Genomic DNA, 18,109 nt, shown 5'->3' with positions numbered 1-18,109 from the left:
ATTGGCAGCTTTATGGGAGAGGTCTCCTGCCCTCTGGTGACAGAGGTTGAGTCAGGGATTCCTTGAGTTCCCTCCCTGAGGTGCCATCAGCCGGCGTGGCTCCCCTCCAGGCCCCTGAAAATGCCATTTCCTCCCTTGCCGGGTGACCTGAAGGAAGAGCTGGACAAGAAGCAAACGTGGTGGAAATATCAGGAAGGGACACAAGTGCCCAGTGAGGTTCAAGGCAATATTTAAATCGTTTGCCAGCGCTGAAAGCCTGCAGCGGACAGGAGGAAGATCTCTGGCAACAGTGGAGCCGTGGTTGTTGGAAATACTCAAAATCTGTGTGGCCACAGCCCTGGCCAAGGGGTGCCAGGGACTCAGAGGCAGCTGAATCCCCCCGCTCTCCTGGGACAGCTGCAGTGACACGAACCTCCCCCACACACCCCACTCACGACCCCAACCCACCGCAGCGAGGGGGCTGGTGCCTCCCTGGGGAGGGGCAAGGACATCCCTGGGCGCGCAGGCACCCAGCGCGTTTCCGCAGCCGCGGCCTCACAGAGCCACGGGACGCTCTGCCTTGGAAGGGGCCTCAAAGGCCATCGATCCACCCCCTGCCGCGGCCAGGGACAGCTCCCACTGTCCCAGGGTGCTCCAAGCCGCGTCCAGCCTGGCCTTGGGCACTGCCAGGGATCCGGGGGCAGCCGCAGGGCTCGGGTGCTCGGGGCGGCCGCGACGCCCCAGGGACACCGCCGGGAGCCCCGGCACCGCCATGGCGGCGCCCACGGCGCCCACGTGACCCCGCGCACGTCACGTGATCTCTTATCACGTGACCGTGCGGAGGTGTGGGTCGGGGGGGCGAGCGCCGCGCGCCGCTGGCGCCACCCGCCGGCCGCGCGCGCCGGGAGCCGGAAGTGGCGTCACCGCCGCGCGACCGGAAGCGGCGGGAGGAGGCGAAGGGGGCCGGAGGAGGAGGTGGCGGCGGCGGCGGCGGCGGCGGAGCGGCCCCGGTGAGTCCCGGCTCCTTCCCATCCCCGTGCCCCCTTCCCATCCCCGTGCCCCTTATCATCCCCGTTCCCCGTCCCTTTCCCTTGTCCCCGTCCGCCGCCCCCTGCCCGAGCCACCCCCTCAGCCGGCGGGGCCGCCCTCGTTCTGCCCTGGGCTGCATCGCCCCACACGCGTATGTGTGTGTGTGTGTGTGTTGGTGTTTGTGCCTTGTGTGGCTGTAGCTGCGGCCACAGGGGCTTCCAGCCGTGCCCCGGGAGAAGGGAATTGCACGGAAATGCTCCAAGGGCTGGGAGAGCTGGGGGTGCTCACCTGCGGAGGAGAAGGCCCCAGGGAGAGCTCAGAGCCTCTTCCATGGCCTAAAGGGGCTCCAGGAGAGCTGGAGAGGGACTGGGGATGGAGGGACAGGACACAGGGAATGGCTCCCACTGCCAGAGGGTGGATTAGATGGGATATTGGGAAGGAATTGTTCCCTGTGAGGGTGGGCAGGCCCTGGCACAGGGTGCCCAGAGCAGCTGTGGCTGCCCCTGGATCCCTGGAAGTGCCCAAGGCCGGGCTGGATGGGACAGTGGGAGGTGTCCCTGCCCATGGCAGGGGGGGTGCAGTGAGATGATCTTTAAATCCCTTCCCACCCAAACCATTCTGTGATCTCAGAAAAGAAGGAAAAAGCCCAAACAACCCAAAAAAGTGTCAGTTTTGCGCCCTGACATCACAGCCCCGTTTGTGTTGCTTTACCCCCAGCATTCATCCCCTGTTCATTCCCCTCACACCCCGAGGAGGTCCCCTCTGCCCTTTGCTGGAAGCACAGGCTCAGGGCTTTCCAAAAGCCCCTGACAGCATTTTTGGGATGCATCAACCTCCCCTTGCACAGGGCTGAGCCCCTGGGCTGGGTGCCATTCCTCTGGGAATGTTCTTTTCCAGCTGTTTGGTGATGCTCAGCTGTGACACTGAAACGGAGGCGTTTCCATGCCTGAGCAGCTCCTCCGAGGGCATTCCCAGCCTGCTCCAAAACTCCCTGAATTCTGGAGAGACCTGCCCAGAGGTGGGAAGGAGCTGGGCTGTGCTGGGATGTGAAGTGAAGTGGGGGAAAGGAAAGGAAAGGAAAGGAAAGGAAAGGAAAGGAAAGGAAAGGAAAGGAAAGGAAAGGAAAGGAAAGGAAAGGAAAGGAAAGATGAAAGGAAAGGAAAGATGAAAGGAAAGGAAAGATGAAAGGAAAGGAAAGATGAAAGGAGAGGAAAGGAAAAATGAAAGGAAAGGAAAAATGAAAGGGAAAAATGACAGGGAAAAATGAAAGGAAAGGAAAAATGAAAGGGAAAAGGAAAGGAAAGGAAAAATGAAAGGAAAAATGAAAGGAAAATGGAAAGGAAAAATGAAAGGAAAATGGAAAGGAAAAAGAAAGGAAAAAGAGAAGGGAAAGAAAATGAAAGGAAAAAGAAGAGGAAAAAGGAAAGAAAAGGGAAGGAAAAAGGAAAGGAAAGGAGAAAGGAAAGTCGATTGCTCAAGGTGAAAAGAGGCAAATCCAGGGAAGGTGTGGGTGAAGCTGGAAGAGAAATGGGCTGGAAACTGGAAAGATCACAAAGATTTGGGCCAGGGGTGGGTGAAATCATGGAAAAATCACTTGGAGCAGCCCCGTTGCCCTCGAGGGTGCTTGGAACTGTCTTGTCCCATCCCAGCCTGGCTCAGCTGTGCGTGCTCTTCTCATTTTGGCTGGATTTGGAGCAAAGGAGGAGAGAAGCAATCTCTCCACTGCCTGGATTCCCAAATGTGTCACAGCTCCACAGTCAATCCCTGGAGGATATTCTTAGCAGCACGCGGCGCTCGCCTTCGGAGCCTTCACCAGGCCTTTGATTCCCTGGCTTTGAAGTGGGGCTGTTGTTGATGGAAGGGGCTCTGGGAGCAGCAGGGCTGGATTTCCTGGGGAGTGTCACCTTTCACAGCAGGGAGGAGTTGGTTTGTATAAATAACCTGGGTTTTGTTAGCAGAAAAATAGATAAAGACGCTCAGAAGTCGAGTCAGACAAGGAAATCTCTGGGAAAGGCTCGCCTGGGTAAACCTCCTCTTGCTCAAGATGATTTTTGGAGCTTGATCCAGCCCCTCTAATGGTCCAAGCTCTGTGAGGTGCTGGAGGAGGAGATGTTGGAGGGGATTTCTCCTTCCCCCAGGTGCACTCTGAGCCTTGTCCCCTGCCTCCAGCATCTGTCACCTGCAGCCACTTCGGGCTGGACACCACAGGCAGTAGAGCCAGGAATGATCACTTTATCAGACATCCCTTTGAGCTGAACAGAGCTTTGAAATCCAGCTCTTGGCTCGAGTTTTCCTCTCTGGCTTCTGAGGAGGCTTTTCCATTCCCTGCTCCTCAGACAGGCAGGAAGGGGCAGGGTCTCTCCTGCCTGGCAAGATTTGACTTCTCATGCTGGGATGGGGCAGTCACGGCCTTGGAACAGCCTGGGGTCTGTGGGACAGAGCCTGATCTGCTCCTGGGGCTGCCTCAGGGTGTTTGGAGGTACAGATAAGGTGCCCAGTGGGCTGTTGAGCAGCTCACACTGACCTAAAAAAACAGTGGCCTCTTTTGTACCCTTCTCCTTGCATGGCTCTCCCCACAAATCCACATTTCAGTTTGCCTTTCCTTCCCCCCAGTCCCCCCAGAGCCTCTTGGTCCCCAGCCCAGTTGGTTTTTTCACCTCTCTGCTGGGGTGGTTTCTGCTCCAGCAGCTTCTCCTCCCTCTTGGCTGGTGTTTGCTGCCTCCAAGCTCTGCCCATGGAGCAGAGGATGCAAGATGTCCTCATCTGCTTCAGTGGCACGAGCTGCCCAGAGAAGCTGTGGATGTCCCATCCCTGGAAGTGTCCAAGGCCAAGTTGAGCAGGGCTTGGAGCAACCTGGGATAGTGGAAGGTGTCCTTGGATCATGGGGGGTGTGGAGATTCTTACACGACAAAAAAAACCCAGTTTTTGCTCAACCAGAGCCCCCATCCCACTGTGCTGCTCACACACCCCAAACCCACCTCTTCTGCCCCAAAGTGCCCATTTTGCTGCTGCAAAACTGAGTTTGCCTGCACTGATCCCACATCTTGCTCCATCCCTGATCCATGGATCCAAGCAGAGCTCCCAGGGGTGTGAAATAAATCCCTGAGGATTTATTTCCCCGTGTTTTGCAGTGGCAGCATATCTGCCAGGCTTTGGCTTTCCTGATTGCCCAGCTTCCTGTGGTACTGAGGGGTTTTGAGGAAGTGGATAACACCTGTGTGATGGATATTTGGGTGGGATAAGGATTTGAGAGAAAAATCTGACACCTGGCGCTTTATTTTTTTTTTTTTTTTATCAGCATCTGAATCATGATAAACAGGGCTGCTTTGGCAGGCAGTGCAGGCTGGCAGCACCCAGCTGGACTCCTACGGATTTCTCATCCTCACCCTCCGAGCTGTAGCAGCTTCAGGCAGGAGTTAGGAAGGCACCAGCCATTTTTAAGCCTCCTGTACCCTAAAACTCTGGGAAATGCTCTCAAATCTGAAGCTTAAAGCTCTGTTCCCCCTGGTTCTCAGCCTGGGATGTAGCATCACGTAATGATTTGTGTTATTTCTCCCCTGCTCTTCCCTCACACTTCTTCGTTCCTCCAGCCTCCCTCTGCAGGTTCTGGGCCAGTTTTCACTCTCTGCACTGGTTCTGTGGAGACTTTGCTCCACATCCTGTCTCCAGGTGCAAAGGGCAGTGTGGCACCCTGGATATTTGGACAACTTCTCAGGTGGTGGTCAGTGACTCAGACCACGATGACCAAAGCAGCAGAATGCTCTGTCTGAACACTTAAAGCCTCTTGAAGCTGCAGCTCTTCTGCAAAAACACGTTTTCATTGTTCAGAACGAAAGAAAAGCAGCTCGGGTCTCTTAAAAATGAAAAAACAATGACTTTTTTTTCTTAACTCTCCTAGTCTGTGCCAGGTTTCTCGTGTCTGCTGACTAGCAGGTCATGCCTGGCTGCCTTCTGCTCCAAGCCCAGATCACCTGGGTGCTCGTCCTGAGCTGCCTTTGCATGAGGTGACATTCCATAGTGGCTTTGCAGGGACCCAGCTGCCCTGGCCAGGGGAGGCACCGGCACCGCCTCCCTTTGGGTAGCTAAAGGATTGATTAAAACTGTGAGGTGGAGGCCACTCACTCTCCGTCTGCCCTTTTTTCAGTACCTGGAAGCAGTTCTGAGCCCCACTAAGTTGAGATCCATGGCTACGGTGCTAATGTGCCGAAGATTGCCCAGGCTGAGCAGGGTGACAGCGTTTTCGACCACAGCCAAGCGCAAGGCCGAGCGTGGAAGCAGCAAAAGCAAGAAGGAAAAGCGAGATAAGCCAGGAGCAGCCAAGACTGGGACCCAGTCAGGGGCTACAATCCAGCTGCTGAAGCCACAGGACTACAGAGTGTTGTATAATCCAGCTGCCTATGCCAAAGGCAGGGCTGGCTCCCAGCAGCACGTGGATAGGGACGGCAGCCAGGCCCTCGGTGACACGTTCACCGGCCCTGGCACCGCGCAGGCTCTGCAGACATTCCCCACTGCCTCTTCCCAAGCTTTGGCACCTGTCAGGAATGCCCTGCCCAAGCCCAAGTCCAGCACGCTCCTGGAGCAGACCGCCCTGGCCTCGCTGGACAAGGAGGAAGCAGAGAAGGAAAAACGGGAAGTGCACAACTCCAAGGAGGATCCCCGCACGTTCCAGAAGGGGAGGCCTGAGTACAGACCTCTCACCTGTGACAGTGCTGAGCCAGCACAGACCCTCCCTGCAGAGGAAGGGGACTCGATTTTACAGAGTGTGGCCGGGTGTGAGGGCAGCCCGGGAATTCTCACAGATTATTTCCTCAAGCTGAGCCGTTTGCCGGCGGAGCGACGCGCGGCGCTGGTGTCCGATCCCAGGTTCAGTGCCCTGTGTCACCGTGCTGTCACGGCCATCAGGCTGTTCAGCACCCCAGATCTCATCCAGATTTTAAAGGCTTGTGTCCCTTTGGCCGTGCCAGCCTCCCACCCCCTGCTCAACGCGTGCGAGGCCGAGTTCTGCCGGCGGGCGTGGGACATGGGCCTGGAGCAGCTGCTGCTGGTGGCGGATTGCTGGCGCTGCCTGGACCGCAGCGTGCCCTCCTACCTGGGCATTCTGTTCAGCTATGCCAACCTGCACTGGAAGGACCTCACCTTGCCCCAGTTTGTGCAGCTCCTTTACATCATCGGGGAAGGCCGGAGGTCGCCCACGGACTTGGTGCAGAAGGTGGAGAGCACGATCCTGAAGCACATGGACGCCTTCACCTTGGAGGAGCTGGGTGCCATCTGCTTGGGGCTCTTCAAGTCCCTCAGTGGGATTTCTGAGCACGTCATGAGGAGGATTGCAGACAGGGTGTCCCTGCAGATGGAGGACATGAGCACCTACGCCTTGGTGAACGTGCTCAAGATGCTGCGCTACACCCGCATGGACCACCTGCCCCTCATGAGGGAGCTCGGGAGGGTGATTCCTGCTCGGATTCCTGCAACAAACATCCAGGGCATCATGCACATCACTCTTACCTATTCATCCCTGCACTTCTTTGACGAGGATGTCTTGGCTGCTGTAGCCACCTCGTTGCCTTCCAAGGTGTCCTACTGCCGGAGCAAGGATGCTGCCAAATTCCTGTGGTCGTTTGGGTGCCTGGACTATGAACCTCCCAACGAGGAGGAGTTTTACTCCAGCCTGATAAAGCAATTGCATGCAAAACTCCATGAGTTTAGCAAGTTTCCAGAGCATCTCCTTACTGCTCTGCTTGGCCTGGCATTTGTCAAACGCTTCCCAGAGGAGCTGATAGACTTGGCTTTGAGGGAGGAGTTTGTCCAGAAAACCAGAGGTAGCAAATACGAGCTCAACAAGGACCTGTTCACCCTTGGTAAGAGCGTGGAAATCGAGTGCCCGACCTACCGAGGCAGCCGCCTCACACCTCAGCTTTGTCAGGAGTTCACTGAGATGGTCTCAGGCTTTGCAGAGCAGGAAATCTACGTCAGGCCTGAAATCGTGGAAGCCACGTCCCTCCTGGAGAGCATGTTGGGAGGCCCTGAGTATGTGAAGAACCACATGATCCTGCCCCACACCAGGTCCAGCGACCTGGAGGTGCGTTTGGCCGCGGATGGACGTCCCATCCCTTTCAACTTCAAGGATCCTGTGACAGCCCAGAAGCTGAAAGACGTGGGAGTTAGTCTGACAGATGATTTAATGTCTCAGCTCATACAGGGGAGAGCTCATAACCAGAGTCCCACAGAAGTGGGAAATGAAGCCAGGATTCCCAGACAGGAGAGAGGGGACACAACAGGCACACCGTGCTTGGGTGCAGCCCTTTCTGCAGGTGCCACATCACAGGCTGAGCCTAAACCAGGGCTCTGGCAGCCTGGGCAAGTGAGGCTGGCGCTGCAGGTGTCCAACAGGAACCACTTCTGCTACAGCTCCAGGCGGCTGCTGGGGCTGCACTGCCTGAAGCGGCGGCAGCTGCGGCTGCTGGGCTACGTGGTGGTGGAGATTCCCTTCTGGGAATGGTTCCCTCTGCTCAAGCGCACGCGCTCCGAGAAGCTCAGCTACCTCCACTACAAAGTGTTCTGCCCAGCACTGCTCACCAGGGCTGGCTAGTGGGGGCAAGGGCTTGCCCAGAGCCTCCCCAGTGCATCTCCGTGGCTGGGTACTGGCTAAAATGGTCTCTGGGCGTTGGCTCAGTTGTTGGCAGGTGCTCTGTGTGGTCATTTCTGTTCTGGTGATATCTGTACTTCCCGTGCTCTCCTTTTGTACCTAGAGCCTCCAATGCTTCCACCACAAATAAAACCTCCTAATGATTCATTTTTCACTGTGATTGCTTCTTTTTCCACCCTAAACGAGAGTGGTTGGGTTTGGTGCCTCTGTGAGAGCAGGAACAGAGGATATTTAGTCATGAGGCTGAGCTGGGTGCCAGGAGCACACACAGCTGTTTCCTCATGTTTCCATCCCCATCCCCATGGGGCTGGCACAGCCTGGGTTTCTCCTTTGGAATGGAACGTGGATACTGGGTGGGACTGAGGGTTAGGGTGCTCTCACCTCAGGACATTGATTTCATGCTCCAAGGACTTTATTTGGTGTCCACCATGCACATTCCGTATGGCAGCAGCTCCATAGTCCCACACAGGACACCAGGAAGGGTTGTGGTGACAAACTCCAGTCTGGTTTAAAATTCCTTGTCCAAAGCCACTGAGGATTTTTTTCACATCTCTGTTTCACTGCCTCAGGCCAAAGATCTTTGTTCACCTTAGGGAAGGCACACACTGAAGAGAGAGGGGGAAAAAAAACCCAAGCCATGGGTAAAAGCAACTCAGTGACTCAACTTTAGCCATGAGATTTGTAGCAGAGTCTTTCAGCAGAAGGGAGTGCAGTGACTTGGAAATGCAGAATAATCCATTTTCTTAGTGAGGTATTGAGACTGGAAAAATTAACCTAAGTCTCTCAGGGTCACAAACAGTAGAAAATCCTGTAAAATACCCATACAGAGCTCCTCATGTTGCAGGAGAAGTCTTCGGCCCAGGAAAGAGAGGAGAGATAGAACAGGGGAGAATCTTGAGTTTTCCCGAAGAAGGGAGCAGGGAGAGTTGGTTTGCCACTTTTCATAACACCAGTGCTGAGGGCCAAGTGAATTTACCACTTTTGGTTCAAAATGAGGCAAAAAGAGCAGTTTTGAGGCACAGCCTGTAGCTGAACTGTCAGTCTCCTACAGGATGTGAGTGCCAAAAGTCAGACCAGTTGAAACAGGTCTCCACTGGCAGCCCAGTTCTGGAAACCTTTCAGACTCAGCAAGCCAGGAAAGTAATGTTGGAGGAGAGTTGGTGTGTGCTTGTCCTGCTCCTTGAGGAGCAGGAATTGCTCCTGATGGCTGCCAGACCAAATTTTGGGATAGAAATGCTGCTCACCTGGCTGTTCCTCTTGTAAGCTTCACACCTGCTTCATTTTCAAGGCATTGTAACCAAGCTCTGCTCTCTGCAGGTGTGAATTCCAGGTTGGGTTGGGTTTTATCTGTGGGATTTGTGCCTTGAATTCCACCTTTCTCCTTGCAGATGCAGCACAGGGAGCTCATTAACTCTGCCTTTCCAACGTGCCCCAGGAAGGCCAATTTCATTTGGGCTGAACCAACAGATCAGTGGAAAATCATTAAAGAGCTGCTTGTTCTTGAAGGAGGCAGCGAGTCCCTGATTTGCAAGGTTGCCCAGGGCAGTGACATTTTAAAGCTGGGGTTAACATGAGGTTAAAGCTCTCACCTCACAGATAATTTCATTCTTAAAAGGGATCTGAGCCAATTCCAGTCACTTTTTTTTTTTTTTCAATGGGAAAGAAGGTGTGTTCAGTTGAGTTTCTTTAATGAATGCTGGCAGAAGAATTTGGTGTTCAGATCCCAGACATCTCCCTCAGAGCTATTCCGTGCCCTCTGCTCCCTTGGAATTATTTTACACCAATTATTAATATTTGTGGTTAATCTTCACTCACTGTGACAGCCTCCTGTGCTGTGCTGGTGCTTTTCTGCACCTCCAGAGCTCCTGCATCTTTGATAAACCTTCACATCTAATTGCTGGTCTGTTCACAGGTGGTTTTAGTTAAAATAGCCATTTTCTTTTTGCTTTTTCTCCACAGGTTCACTAATTAATATTGATGTGATTTTTTTTTCTGTTAATCTCATCTCTCCACCACATTCATTTGGGTTTATATTGGCTTCACCTCCTGGACTCAGATCTGAGCTGCATTTTAGGAAATCCCAAGCCTGTAACTCACCCAAAACACGAGATCCTTTCCCTGCTCATGGATATTTACCTCCTTTATTTTTAATTTTTTTTTTCCAAGCTGACTCTGATGCTCAGCAAGTGACCTCTCTCCAGCTGCCAAGATGGTAATAAACGTCTGTCTCCCACAGTTCAAGCCAAGAATTCACTGCAACAAGGTAAAATAGTGATGAGGGGGTTTTGGGGAGTGGGAGGGATGGAGGGATTAGATGGAATTATCCTGGGGGGGGGAGCTTGTTCACTGCTCCTCTGGGATAATCAGCACCACTGCTGTGATGTGGCACACACTAAATACTGGAGGGGAAAGCCCTGATTTTGCAGGATCTCATAACCAGACAGCATTATGTGCTTCCAGGTATAAGTTCTTTGACTTGAGATCCCTTTTTCCCTGCAATATTCCAGCTTTCCCTCTGCCCATTGGAACTCACAACTCTTGGTAATGTGAAATTATCAATTAATGTGAACTTGTGAAATGATAACTCGGTGAAGTTACTTTCCAAGTATTCCTGGTTTCACTCAGTGCATCAGAATCTCTTTAAGAAACTCAGTTTTCATTCAAATCTGGTTTTTAGTTGTAAGTTTCCACACCAACTCACCCCAAAATCCAGGACAACCTTGGCTTTGTGAATACTGCTGCAAAAGCAGCAGTGCTGGAATTTGTTGTGGAGAGACCCAGCCATGCCACAGAGGTTTGGTGTGATCAAGACCATATTAAACAGGTGGAATAAATAGATTTTCCTCGTTTCTATTTGTCCATTCAACAAGTGCTGCAGATTTCTCAGGGCCTGGTGCTTCCAGGAACGGGAATGGATTGAACCAGGCTGCCCAGGAGCAGAGCAGAGGGTGGGATTGGATGTTCCAAACCAGACCCAGCCTGGTTTGATGGATCTCCCTCAGGGATGGGTGAGGTGGCTCCCAGAGGCTGATTAACATCCAGAGATCCTCTGGGACCTTGTAACTGTGATTCCAAGTGCATTTCCACGTGAATAAGTAGGCACAAAGAAAAGGGAGACTGAAAGAGGAGACTCCCATCTCCCCTACACTCATCCTCTGCTCCCAGCCACCCTCTCCTCCTTGACTTATTTCACTGACCCAGCCAGAATCACGAATTATCCCTAATTTTCCACTCTTCCAGCAGTTAAGTCAGGTCTGCCCATGGTGACAGCGGGTGCAGGAAGAGGGGATGGAGGAGGGTGGGAGTGGGTCTGCTCTGCCTTACAGCAGGGATCTCCTGCCTGGCCTGAGCCGCACGTAAACCTCAGCCTTGGCTCCTGCTTGATGTCATCCTGAGAATCTCTGGAAGTGCTTGTGAAATTGGCTTCCTTGGGTTTCCTTGCTCCAAACTGAACCCGGTTTTGTGCTGGCACGCAGATCTCTGCCGATGGCTACGAGGTGGAGAACCTGATCTCCGAGGACCTCGCCAGGAGGAACCGCGGCTTCCGCAGCGAGTACTTCATCAAACCCCCGGTGCACGTCACCATCTCCTTCCCCTTCAACATCGAGATCTGCAGGATCAACGTCGACATCTCCTCCGGGGGCTACCAGACCTTCTCCGGGCTGGAAGTTTACACCTCTACCTCATGCAACAAAACCTCTTGGCAGAGCCCTGAGGGGCAGTGCTCAGGTCTGGCCGGGCAGCCTGTGTCGGACAAGGACACCTTCACCCTGGTGGGCAAAGCTGTCTTAAAAAATCAGAGCAAAGTGACTTTTGGCCACAGAGGCTTCAAGCCGAGGCCTCCCTTCCATCAGATGGAAAATGTCTTCTCCTACCCCGGCTCAGTGTCCCAAGACCTCTGGAACAAAGGGCCGGCCTCGCTCAGCAACGTGTCCCACCTAAAAATCTGCATCACCCACGTGGCCGGGGGGGGCCTGCCCAGCATCAAGAGGTTGGAGGTGTGGGGACAACCTGCCAAGTCCTGCCCACAGGAGGTGATCGAGGGCGTCTTCCAGGTGGCCTCCCAGTTCCTGGCCCAGGACGTCGGCAGCCTCAAGCCGGAGCTCTGGACGCCGATGGAGAGCGACTGCGCGCCCTTCGGTGCCGGCGAGCAGCAGACCCTGCACAAGCTGGTGGATGTCGTCCAAGACATCCCTGAAGAATTCCTGGACCCCATCACTCTGGAGATCATGACTTTACCCATGCTGCTGCCCTCTGGGAAGGTGATTGACCAGACCACCCTGGAGAAATGCAACCGGAGCGAGGCGTCTTGGGGCCGGGTTCCCAGCGATCCCTTCACGGGCGTGGCCTTCAGCCAGCACTCGCAGCCCCTACCTCACCCCACCCTCAAGGCCAGAATAGACCACTTCCTGCTGCAGCACAGCATCCCTGGCACCAACCTGCTGGGCAGGGCTCACGCCTCGGAGAGCCTGGTGCCCTCCTCCATCACCATGTCTTCTCTGAAAAGGAAAATGGACTGCATGGATCAGGGCTCCCTGCAGCCACCCTATTTTTCTGCTACAAACTTACTTGTCACGGCTACCTCAGAGAACAGTGCTAAAAAAATGAAAGCTGACAGTGACTCCCACTTGATCCAGATGGACTGTTCCACAGGTATGGTGGCTCCCCAGGTCACCTCTGTTCCTTGAGTGTTGGGACAGCCCCAGGCTGGGATTTCAAATCAGGGCAAATCCAGTGCAAGTTCCCATCACACCTCTAGAAAGCTTCCAGGCTGTGTTTGGCTGGTGGAGCTGGGTCATTTCATCCACCTCCCCATGTTCCTTGTTCAGTGTTTCACAGCCCTCGTTTGCTCAGGTCACCCTGTTCCCCTTTTAGTTTGGATTTCCTTTCTCTCCCTTCCATGTGGAGACAATATCTTTCTCACCATCCTGGTTTGAAGTTTCTTTATCCAGGGGGATTTATTGTGTCCTGCAAAAACAGGAAAAGAAATGCCCGGTGGTGCAGTGGTGATGGCAGGGGGAGTCCTGGCTCATCGTGAGGAGGGAGGTGGGAAGGAAAGCAGGAATGGGACACAGAACAAACCACAGCAAGGGAATTGCAGGGAGGAGGGACAGCTCAGCCTGGGAGAGACTTGCACAGAATTTGCAGGTGGTCAGACCAAAAAACCTGGTAGAGGCTAAATGAGACAAGAAATGGGACTTGTGGCTGCAGGGGAAGGGAGTGGGCACTGGTTTCCCTTCATCCATCCTTTTCTCAGTGGTGTGGCAGCAGCACTGCTGGGAATGCAAAAGGTCCTGCAAATCTGAGGACAAGGAGGCTCAGGTGGCACCTTGTTGTTGTCACCAACTCCCTGACAGGAGGGTGGAGCCAGGTGGGGGTTGGGCTCTGCTCCCAGGGAACAGGGACAGGAGGGAGCAAGGGTTGCACCAGGGGAGAGTTAGGTTGGATATTGGGAGCAATTCTTTCACAGAAAGGGTTGTCCAGACCTGACACAGCTGCCCGGGGCAGTGGTGGAGTTCCCATCCCTGGAGGGATTTAAAAGCTGTGTGGATGTGGCCACTGGGGACAAAGGGTGTAAATCCAGGTGTGGGGGTATTTCATGATTGGCTCTCTGGGCAGGTAAGCCCAGAGCTGCTGGGACCTGTCACTGCCTTCACCCTTCTCTCAATCTGCCCAAAAACATTTTTAGGACAAAGCTTAGGTGGCTCTTTGATTTTAAAGAAATTCTTCACTTGAAAATAATTGATGTCGGGCAGTACCAGGAAGAGTAGGGAGAAGTCAGACTGCACATTTCTGCTCTGATCCCTCAGCCTAGAGCTCGTTCCCTGTTTTAGGAGGAAGTGTTGGTTATTTTGGCTGTGGAGGTGTGTGACAGCTCCCACCAGGATGTGCCCCAGCCCCACAGGAGCAGGAGCTGCCCTGTGGGTCCTGGAGCTCCCGGGGCAGCCGTGTCCATACATAAATAAAAGCAGAGTGCTCAGCCCACGGAGCTCATGCTTCACTGGATCATCAGCCTTGATTGGTGGAGGAAATGTGCAGCACCAATTGTGAGCTCTTCCTCTGGGAGATGGATTTAACAGAATTAGTGATGCAGACAACATTCTCTTAATGCTTTGTCTTAATTAGCGCCGTCGGTGCTGCACAGGGCAGCCCTGCAGGGAGGGTCCAGCCCTGCCCTGTGGCTCAGAACTGGGACAGAGAGGGAAAAACAAGTCCCACAGATTTTATTAATGGTTTAAATGTTCTCTGTGAGCTGCATGGAGCAAGGCTGGGAGCACTGGGCTGGGATCCTCGGGTGATGGCTGAGAGAGTGCCTGGGATTTTAGGGAAAAACAACCTCCTGGGTTATTTGGAGTTTGGCCCTTTTTCAGTCCTGCAGACTTCTACAGCTCCATGAAGGGAGGGTGCAGGCAGGTGGGGGTCAGGCTCTGTTCCCAGGGAACAAGAGGAAATGGCCTCAGGGTGTGCCAGGAGAGGTTTAAGGTGGTATTAGGGAAAATTCCTTCATGGAAAGGGTTCTCCAGCCCTGGCATGGGCTGCCCATCCTGAAGGTATTTAAAAGCCATGTGGGTGTGGCACTTGGGGACATGATTTAGTGGTGGCCTTGGCAGTGGCATTGGACTCGATCATCTTGGAGGACTTTTCTAACCTAAATGATTCTGGTCCTGTGTAAGTTGGCTCTGGGACACCCCATGAATGGTGGTAATCCATAGGGCATTCCACCTCTAGGACCCAAAGGAGACAAGGCACTGCACCCCAAATCCCAGCCCCTTGGTGGGATAAAAAACACCTCTCAACAAAGCAAGTGGCAGGGCTCCTAAAATCCTCCAAAGTTCAGAGCCAAGACAGTGTTTGCATCACAGATTCTTCTTCCCAGCATCTGCTTCTCCATCTTTTTCTTGTCTTTGCAGACCTGGTGTTTGTTTCCCTTTGCAGACCTGGTGTTTGTTTCCCTTTGCAAACCTGGTCCTTGTGGTTCCCTTTGCAGAGCTGGTTTCTGTTTACCTTTGCAGAGCTGGTCCTTGTGTTTCCCTTTCCAGATCTGTCCTTGTGTTTCCTTTTGCAGACCTGGTCTCTGTTCCCTTTGCAGACCTGGTTTCTCTTTCCCTTTGCAGACCTGGTCTCTGTTTCCCTTTGCAGACCTGGTGTTTGTTTCCCTTTGCAGACCTGTTCCTTGTGTTTCCCTTTGCAGACCTGGTCTCCTTTTCTTTTTGCAGACCTGGTCTCTCTTTCCCTTTGCAGACCTGGTCTCTGTTTCCCTTTGCAGACGTGGTCTCTGTTTCCCTTTGCAGACCTGCTCTCTGTTTCCCTTTGCAGACCTGGTTTCCCTTTCCCTTTGCAGACCTGGTTTCTGTTTCCCTTTGCAGACCTGCTCTCTGTTTCCCTTTGCAGAGCTGGTGTCCCACGAGCAGAAGCTGTCGGAGAGCTTGGACACTGCCCTGACCTCGGCTCTCAGCTCCATGCCCTCCTTCACGGCCAAGCTGATGAAGAGCCAGCAGCAGGCTCCAGGAGAGGGAGGCTGCAGCAGTTCCTGGAGCGTGGGCACAGTCCTTGGTGAGCAACAGGCACCTCTGGAGCACCTTTGGGAGCTGGGGCTGGGTTAACAGGGAGCCTTGTTCAGATATTATATATTCCATATAAAAATATTACCTTGTCTCCCAGCAAGCTTTACTTCACAATCCTTGCCTCTCTCTCAGCAGTTTTGCTGGTTTATTCTCCCACTGAGGCAGAACCCCCTCAAAGTGTGGGATGTTGTCCATGCCCAGGGTCAGAGCAGGCTGTGGCACCAGTCCTGTGATTTTCCCGTGGTTTTGGCTGGCTGTGCTGCCCAGGGATGATCTGGGATGGACACAGTGCTCAGCCTGCTCCAGCTCAGTTCAGACTGTTCTCAGAGCTCTGCAGTTTGGGCTGAGAGGTTCAGTGCTGCCTGTGAGCTGTGTGGAGCAAGCTGGGGAGCTGCCACGTGGGTGGAGAATGAGTCTGGTGTGAGGTGCTGCAGGAGAGGTGTAAATCCAGCAAATACTGCAGCCTTCCAGTGCTTGAAATTAAAAGGGCCTTGGAAAAAAAGAGGGAGAGTCACTTTTTATACAGACTGGACAAGGGGGAATGTTTGTAAACTAAAAGAGTAAGGTGAGATTGGATATTGGGAAGGAATTCTTTCCTGTGAGGGTGGGCAGGCCCTGGCACAGGGTGCCCAGAGAAGCTGTGGCTGCCCCTGGATCCCTGGAAGTGCCCAAGGCCAGGTTGGACAGGGCTTGGAGCAGCCTGGGGTAGTGGGAGGTGTCCCTGCCCATGGCAGGAGGGTGGAATGGGATGGGCTTTGTGATCCCTTCCAACCCAAACCATTCCATGATTCTTTGAAATACCGTGTGACATCCAGCCCTTAGCAGGAACAGGTCACAGCAGCAACGTCCCAGGCCAGCCAGCCTTGTGTGTGCCCAGAATCCCATCAGGACTGAGTGTGCATAATCCAGGCCACTGTGCCCTCCCACCTGCTGCCCAGCCACTCATCCAGCTGTGTATGCATTCCCAAAATTATTCCTTCGGGGTGCAGGGAAGCATTGAACCTTCAGATGTCCCTCCACATGCCGTGGCTTCTCTTCCCCTGGGTGAGGCTCTGCCTGCCCATGGCTGAGAAGGGGCTTCAGAGGGACCCTGGGAAGAGCTCTGTCTGTCTGTCCATCCATCTGTCTGTTCTTCCCTCTCTCCCCCTCCCCAAACAGCTTTTGCTGTTCCGCAGTGACATTCAGCTCTTCCGCTTTTTCCTGTCCCCTCTAAAATTGCTGCTGTTTGAGAGCTGAGTAGCCCTCGATGGGTCGTGTGTGACAGGAATGCAAAGTGACACCTCAGCGGTTCCACCTGGGAATGGCTGCGGAAGAGCGGGGCCGGGAGGATGATTTAGTGCCAGTAAAAGTGAAAAGCCCTTTTTTACAGTCATCTGTCCTCAATTAAAAGCCTGATGGTGCAAGTGCTGATGTGATCCATCCCTTTCTGAGCACACCCTGCCCTGGAAGCTGCACCATTCCCTTTCCTGGCACAGTCCTGAGTCACAGCTGTGCCCTGAGTCTGCAGGACCTCGGGCTGTGGGCAGGACTGGCACAGAAGGGGTGGCCCAGCCTGGGCTTCTCACTCCCTGCCTAATCCACTTCTCCTGTCCCTTTGTTTTGTACTCTCAAGCTGTGCCAGGGGAGGTTCAGGCTGGACATGAGGAGGGATCAGACACTGGAAGGGGCTGCCCAGGGAGGTGGTGGAATCACCAGCAAAGCCTGGACACCGTGGCGTTGGTTCACTCAGTAATCTCCCCAAGTTTTTTCCCAACCTGCTGATTGTGTCGTTCTGGATTTGCAGAGCACGGCAGGAGCGGCCAGACCCAGGGATGTGCTTCCTGTGGCAAATCCTTCTCCTGCTACTTCAAGGCAGAGCCCGTGTACCAGCTCCCCTGCGGGCACCTGGTGTGCCGGCCCTGCCTGGCCGAGCACCAGAAGGCTCCGGCCTCCCCCATCCACTGCGGGAGCTGCAAGAGGGCGGCGGCCACGCAGGACGTCAGGAGGGTTCACTTCTGAGCCCCGGGGCCGCCGGGAGGACGAGAAGGAGCTGCTGCTGTGCCCCGTGTCCACGCGGAGCCGCCGAGGAGCCGCCGGGAGAGCCGGAGAGGGGAGAGGACTCGGTCTTGTGCTTACAGAGGAGTGGGGGGCGGGGGGGTGAGAGCCCGAGGATAACAAAAGCCATAGCTTCTTTATCAAGGAATATGTGTTTATCCAGGACTGGTCTCCACCACTGCCCCGGGGCTCAGAGGTTTAGCACAGGTGCCTTTCGGACCAGCTCAGCTTCCCCCGCGAGTTCACGCCACGTTTGACCAGCAGCCACCCGGCTGTGGAGCAGGTAAAGTCCCTGTGAGTGACAGCACACACAAAACCCCCTCTGACTTCCTCCCCTTGCCCACCTCGCCCTCCCCTCCCTGCTGGGAGCATCTCCCGTCCTGGAATCAGCAGTGAGAGGCCGTGCTTGAGGTGTGAGGAGCTGGCAGTGATCTCACCCTGCCCATCCAGACTCTTGTAGAAAAGCCATCCCATCCCACCCTCTCGGTTGATGTCGTGTGACCAGCCCAGCTCCTGGCTGGCTGATAGACATTTAAGCCTTAATAAAATGTTTAAAGTCAGGTTCTCTCTCTCTCTCTGCCTCCTAATTGGTCTCATCCTGAGGTTTAATGATGTCATGGAGTGAATCTCTTGGCAGAGGAGGAAATAAACAGGCTGGAAAAAGCCAAACCAACACGGAAGAGCTGCAGACCATGGGGTTGTGGAGGGGTTGTGGCAGCAGCCTCGTGCATCACTGGGATGAGACTCAGCCGCCTGCACCCATGGGGGCTTCAGAGAGCTGCTCAGGAAAAAGCCAGACAAAAAATGACTTGGATACGTTCTGTCCCTTCTGTCCTGGATATGCTGGGGTAAGGTGACA

The 18,109-nt window shown here is 54.1% G+C and overlaps 2 protein-coding genes across 7 annotated transcripts; both read left to right on the top strand.

Moving 5' to 3' along the window:
* The first annotated feature begins 933 nt into the window (after window positions 1-933).
* On the top strand, window positions 934-7,798 carry FASTKD5 (FAST kinase domains 5). 5 transcript variants are annotated; one of them, XM_053975593.1, is made up of 2 exons: window positions 934-989; window positions 5,153-7,798. In XM_053975593.1, the coding sequence occupies exon 2, from the start codon at window positions 5,192-5,194 to the stop codon at window positions 7,592-7,594; it is 2,403 nt and encodes an 800-aa protein (XP_053831568.1). In that variant the 5' UTR covers window positions 934-989; window positions 5,153-5,191; the 3' UTR covers window positions 7,595-7,798. The 5 variants fall into 5 exon arrangements, with proteins under 5 accessions (XP_053831568.1, XP_053831567.1, XP_053831564.1 ...); XM_053975592.1 differs by having other exon boundaries at window positions 969-989; window positions 4,307-7,798; XM_053975589.1 differs by lacking the exon at window positions 934-989 and adding an exon at window positions 1,892-2,026.
* UBOX5 (U-box domain containing 5) lies at window positions 953-17,810 on the top strand. 2 transcript variants are annotated; one of them, XM_053975595.1, is made up of 5 exons: window positions 953-989; window positions 9,818-9,914; window positions 11,128-12,304; window positions 15,044-15,205; window positions 17,000-17,810. In XM_053975595.1, exons 2-5 carry the CDS (start codon window positions 9,861-9,863, stop codon window positions 17,212-17,214), a joined length of 1,608 nt encoding a protein of 535 aa, XP_053831570.1. In that variant the 5' UTR covers window positions 953-989; window positions 9,818-9,860; the 3' UTR covers window positions 17,215-17,810. The 2 variants fall into 2 exon arrangements, with proteins under 2 accessions (XP_053831570.1, XP_053831569.1); XM_053975594.1 differs by lacking the exon at window positions 953-989 and adding an exon at window positions 1,955-2,026.
* Window positions 17,811-18,109: the final 299 nt, after the last annotated feature.

Source organism: Vidua macroura, chromosome 4, assembly GCF_024509145.1.
Source record: "Vidua macroura isolate BioBank_ID:100142 chromosome 4, ASM2450914v1, whole genome shotgun sequence".
NCBI lineage: Eukaryota > Metazoa > Chordata > Aves > Passeriformes > Viduidae > Vidua > Vidua macroura.
The sequence above is the reverse complement of the archived record's forward strand: the minus strand, read 5'-3'. Positions and strand labels throughout refer to the sequence as shown.

Coding starts and splice junctions, on each gene's coding strand:
- FASTKD5 (XM_053975589.1), top strand. CDS start 1,892: ATGTTCTTTTCCAGCTGTTTGGTGATGCTCAGCTGTGACACTGAAACG. Junction 2,027..5,152: donor CTGGAGAGACCTGCCCAGAG/GTGGGAAGGAGC, acceptor CCCTTTTTTCAG/TACCTGGAAGCAGTTCTGAG.
- UBOX5 (XM_053975595.1), top strand. CDS start 9,861: ATGGTAATAAACGTCTGTCTCCCACAGTTCAAGCCAAGAATTCACTGC. Junction 12,305..15,043: donor CCAGATGGACTGTTCCACAG/GTATGGTGGCTC, acceptor TTCCCTTTGCAG/AGCTGGTGTCCCACGAGCAG. Junction 15,206..16,999: donor GAGCGTGGGCACAGTCCTTG/GTGAGCAACAGG, acceptor CTGGATTTGCAG/AGCACGGCAGGAGCGGCCAG.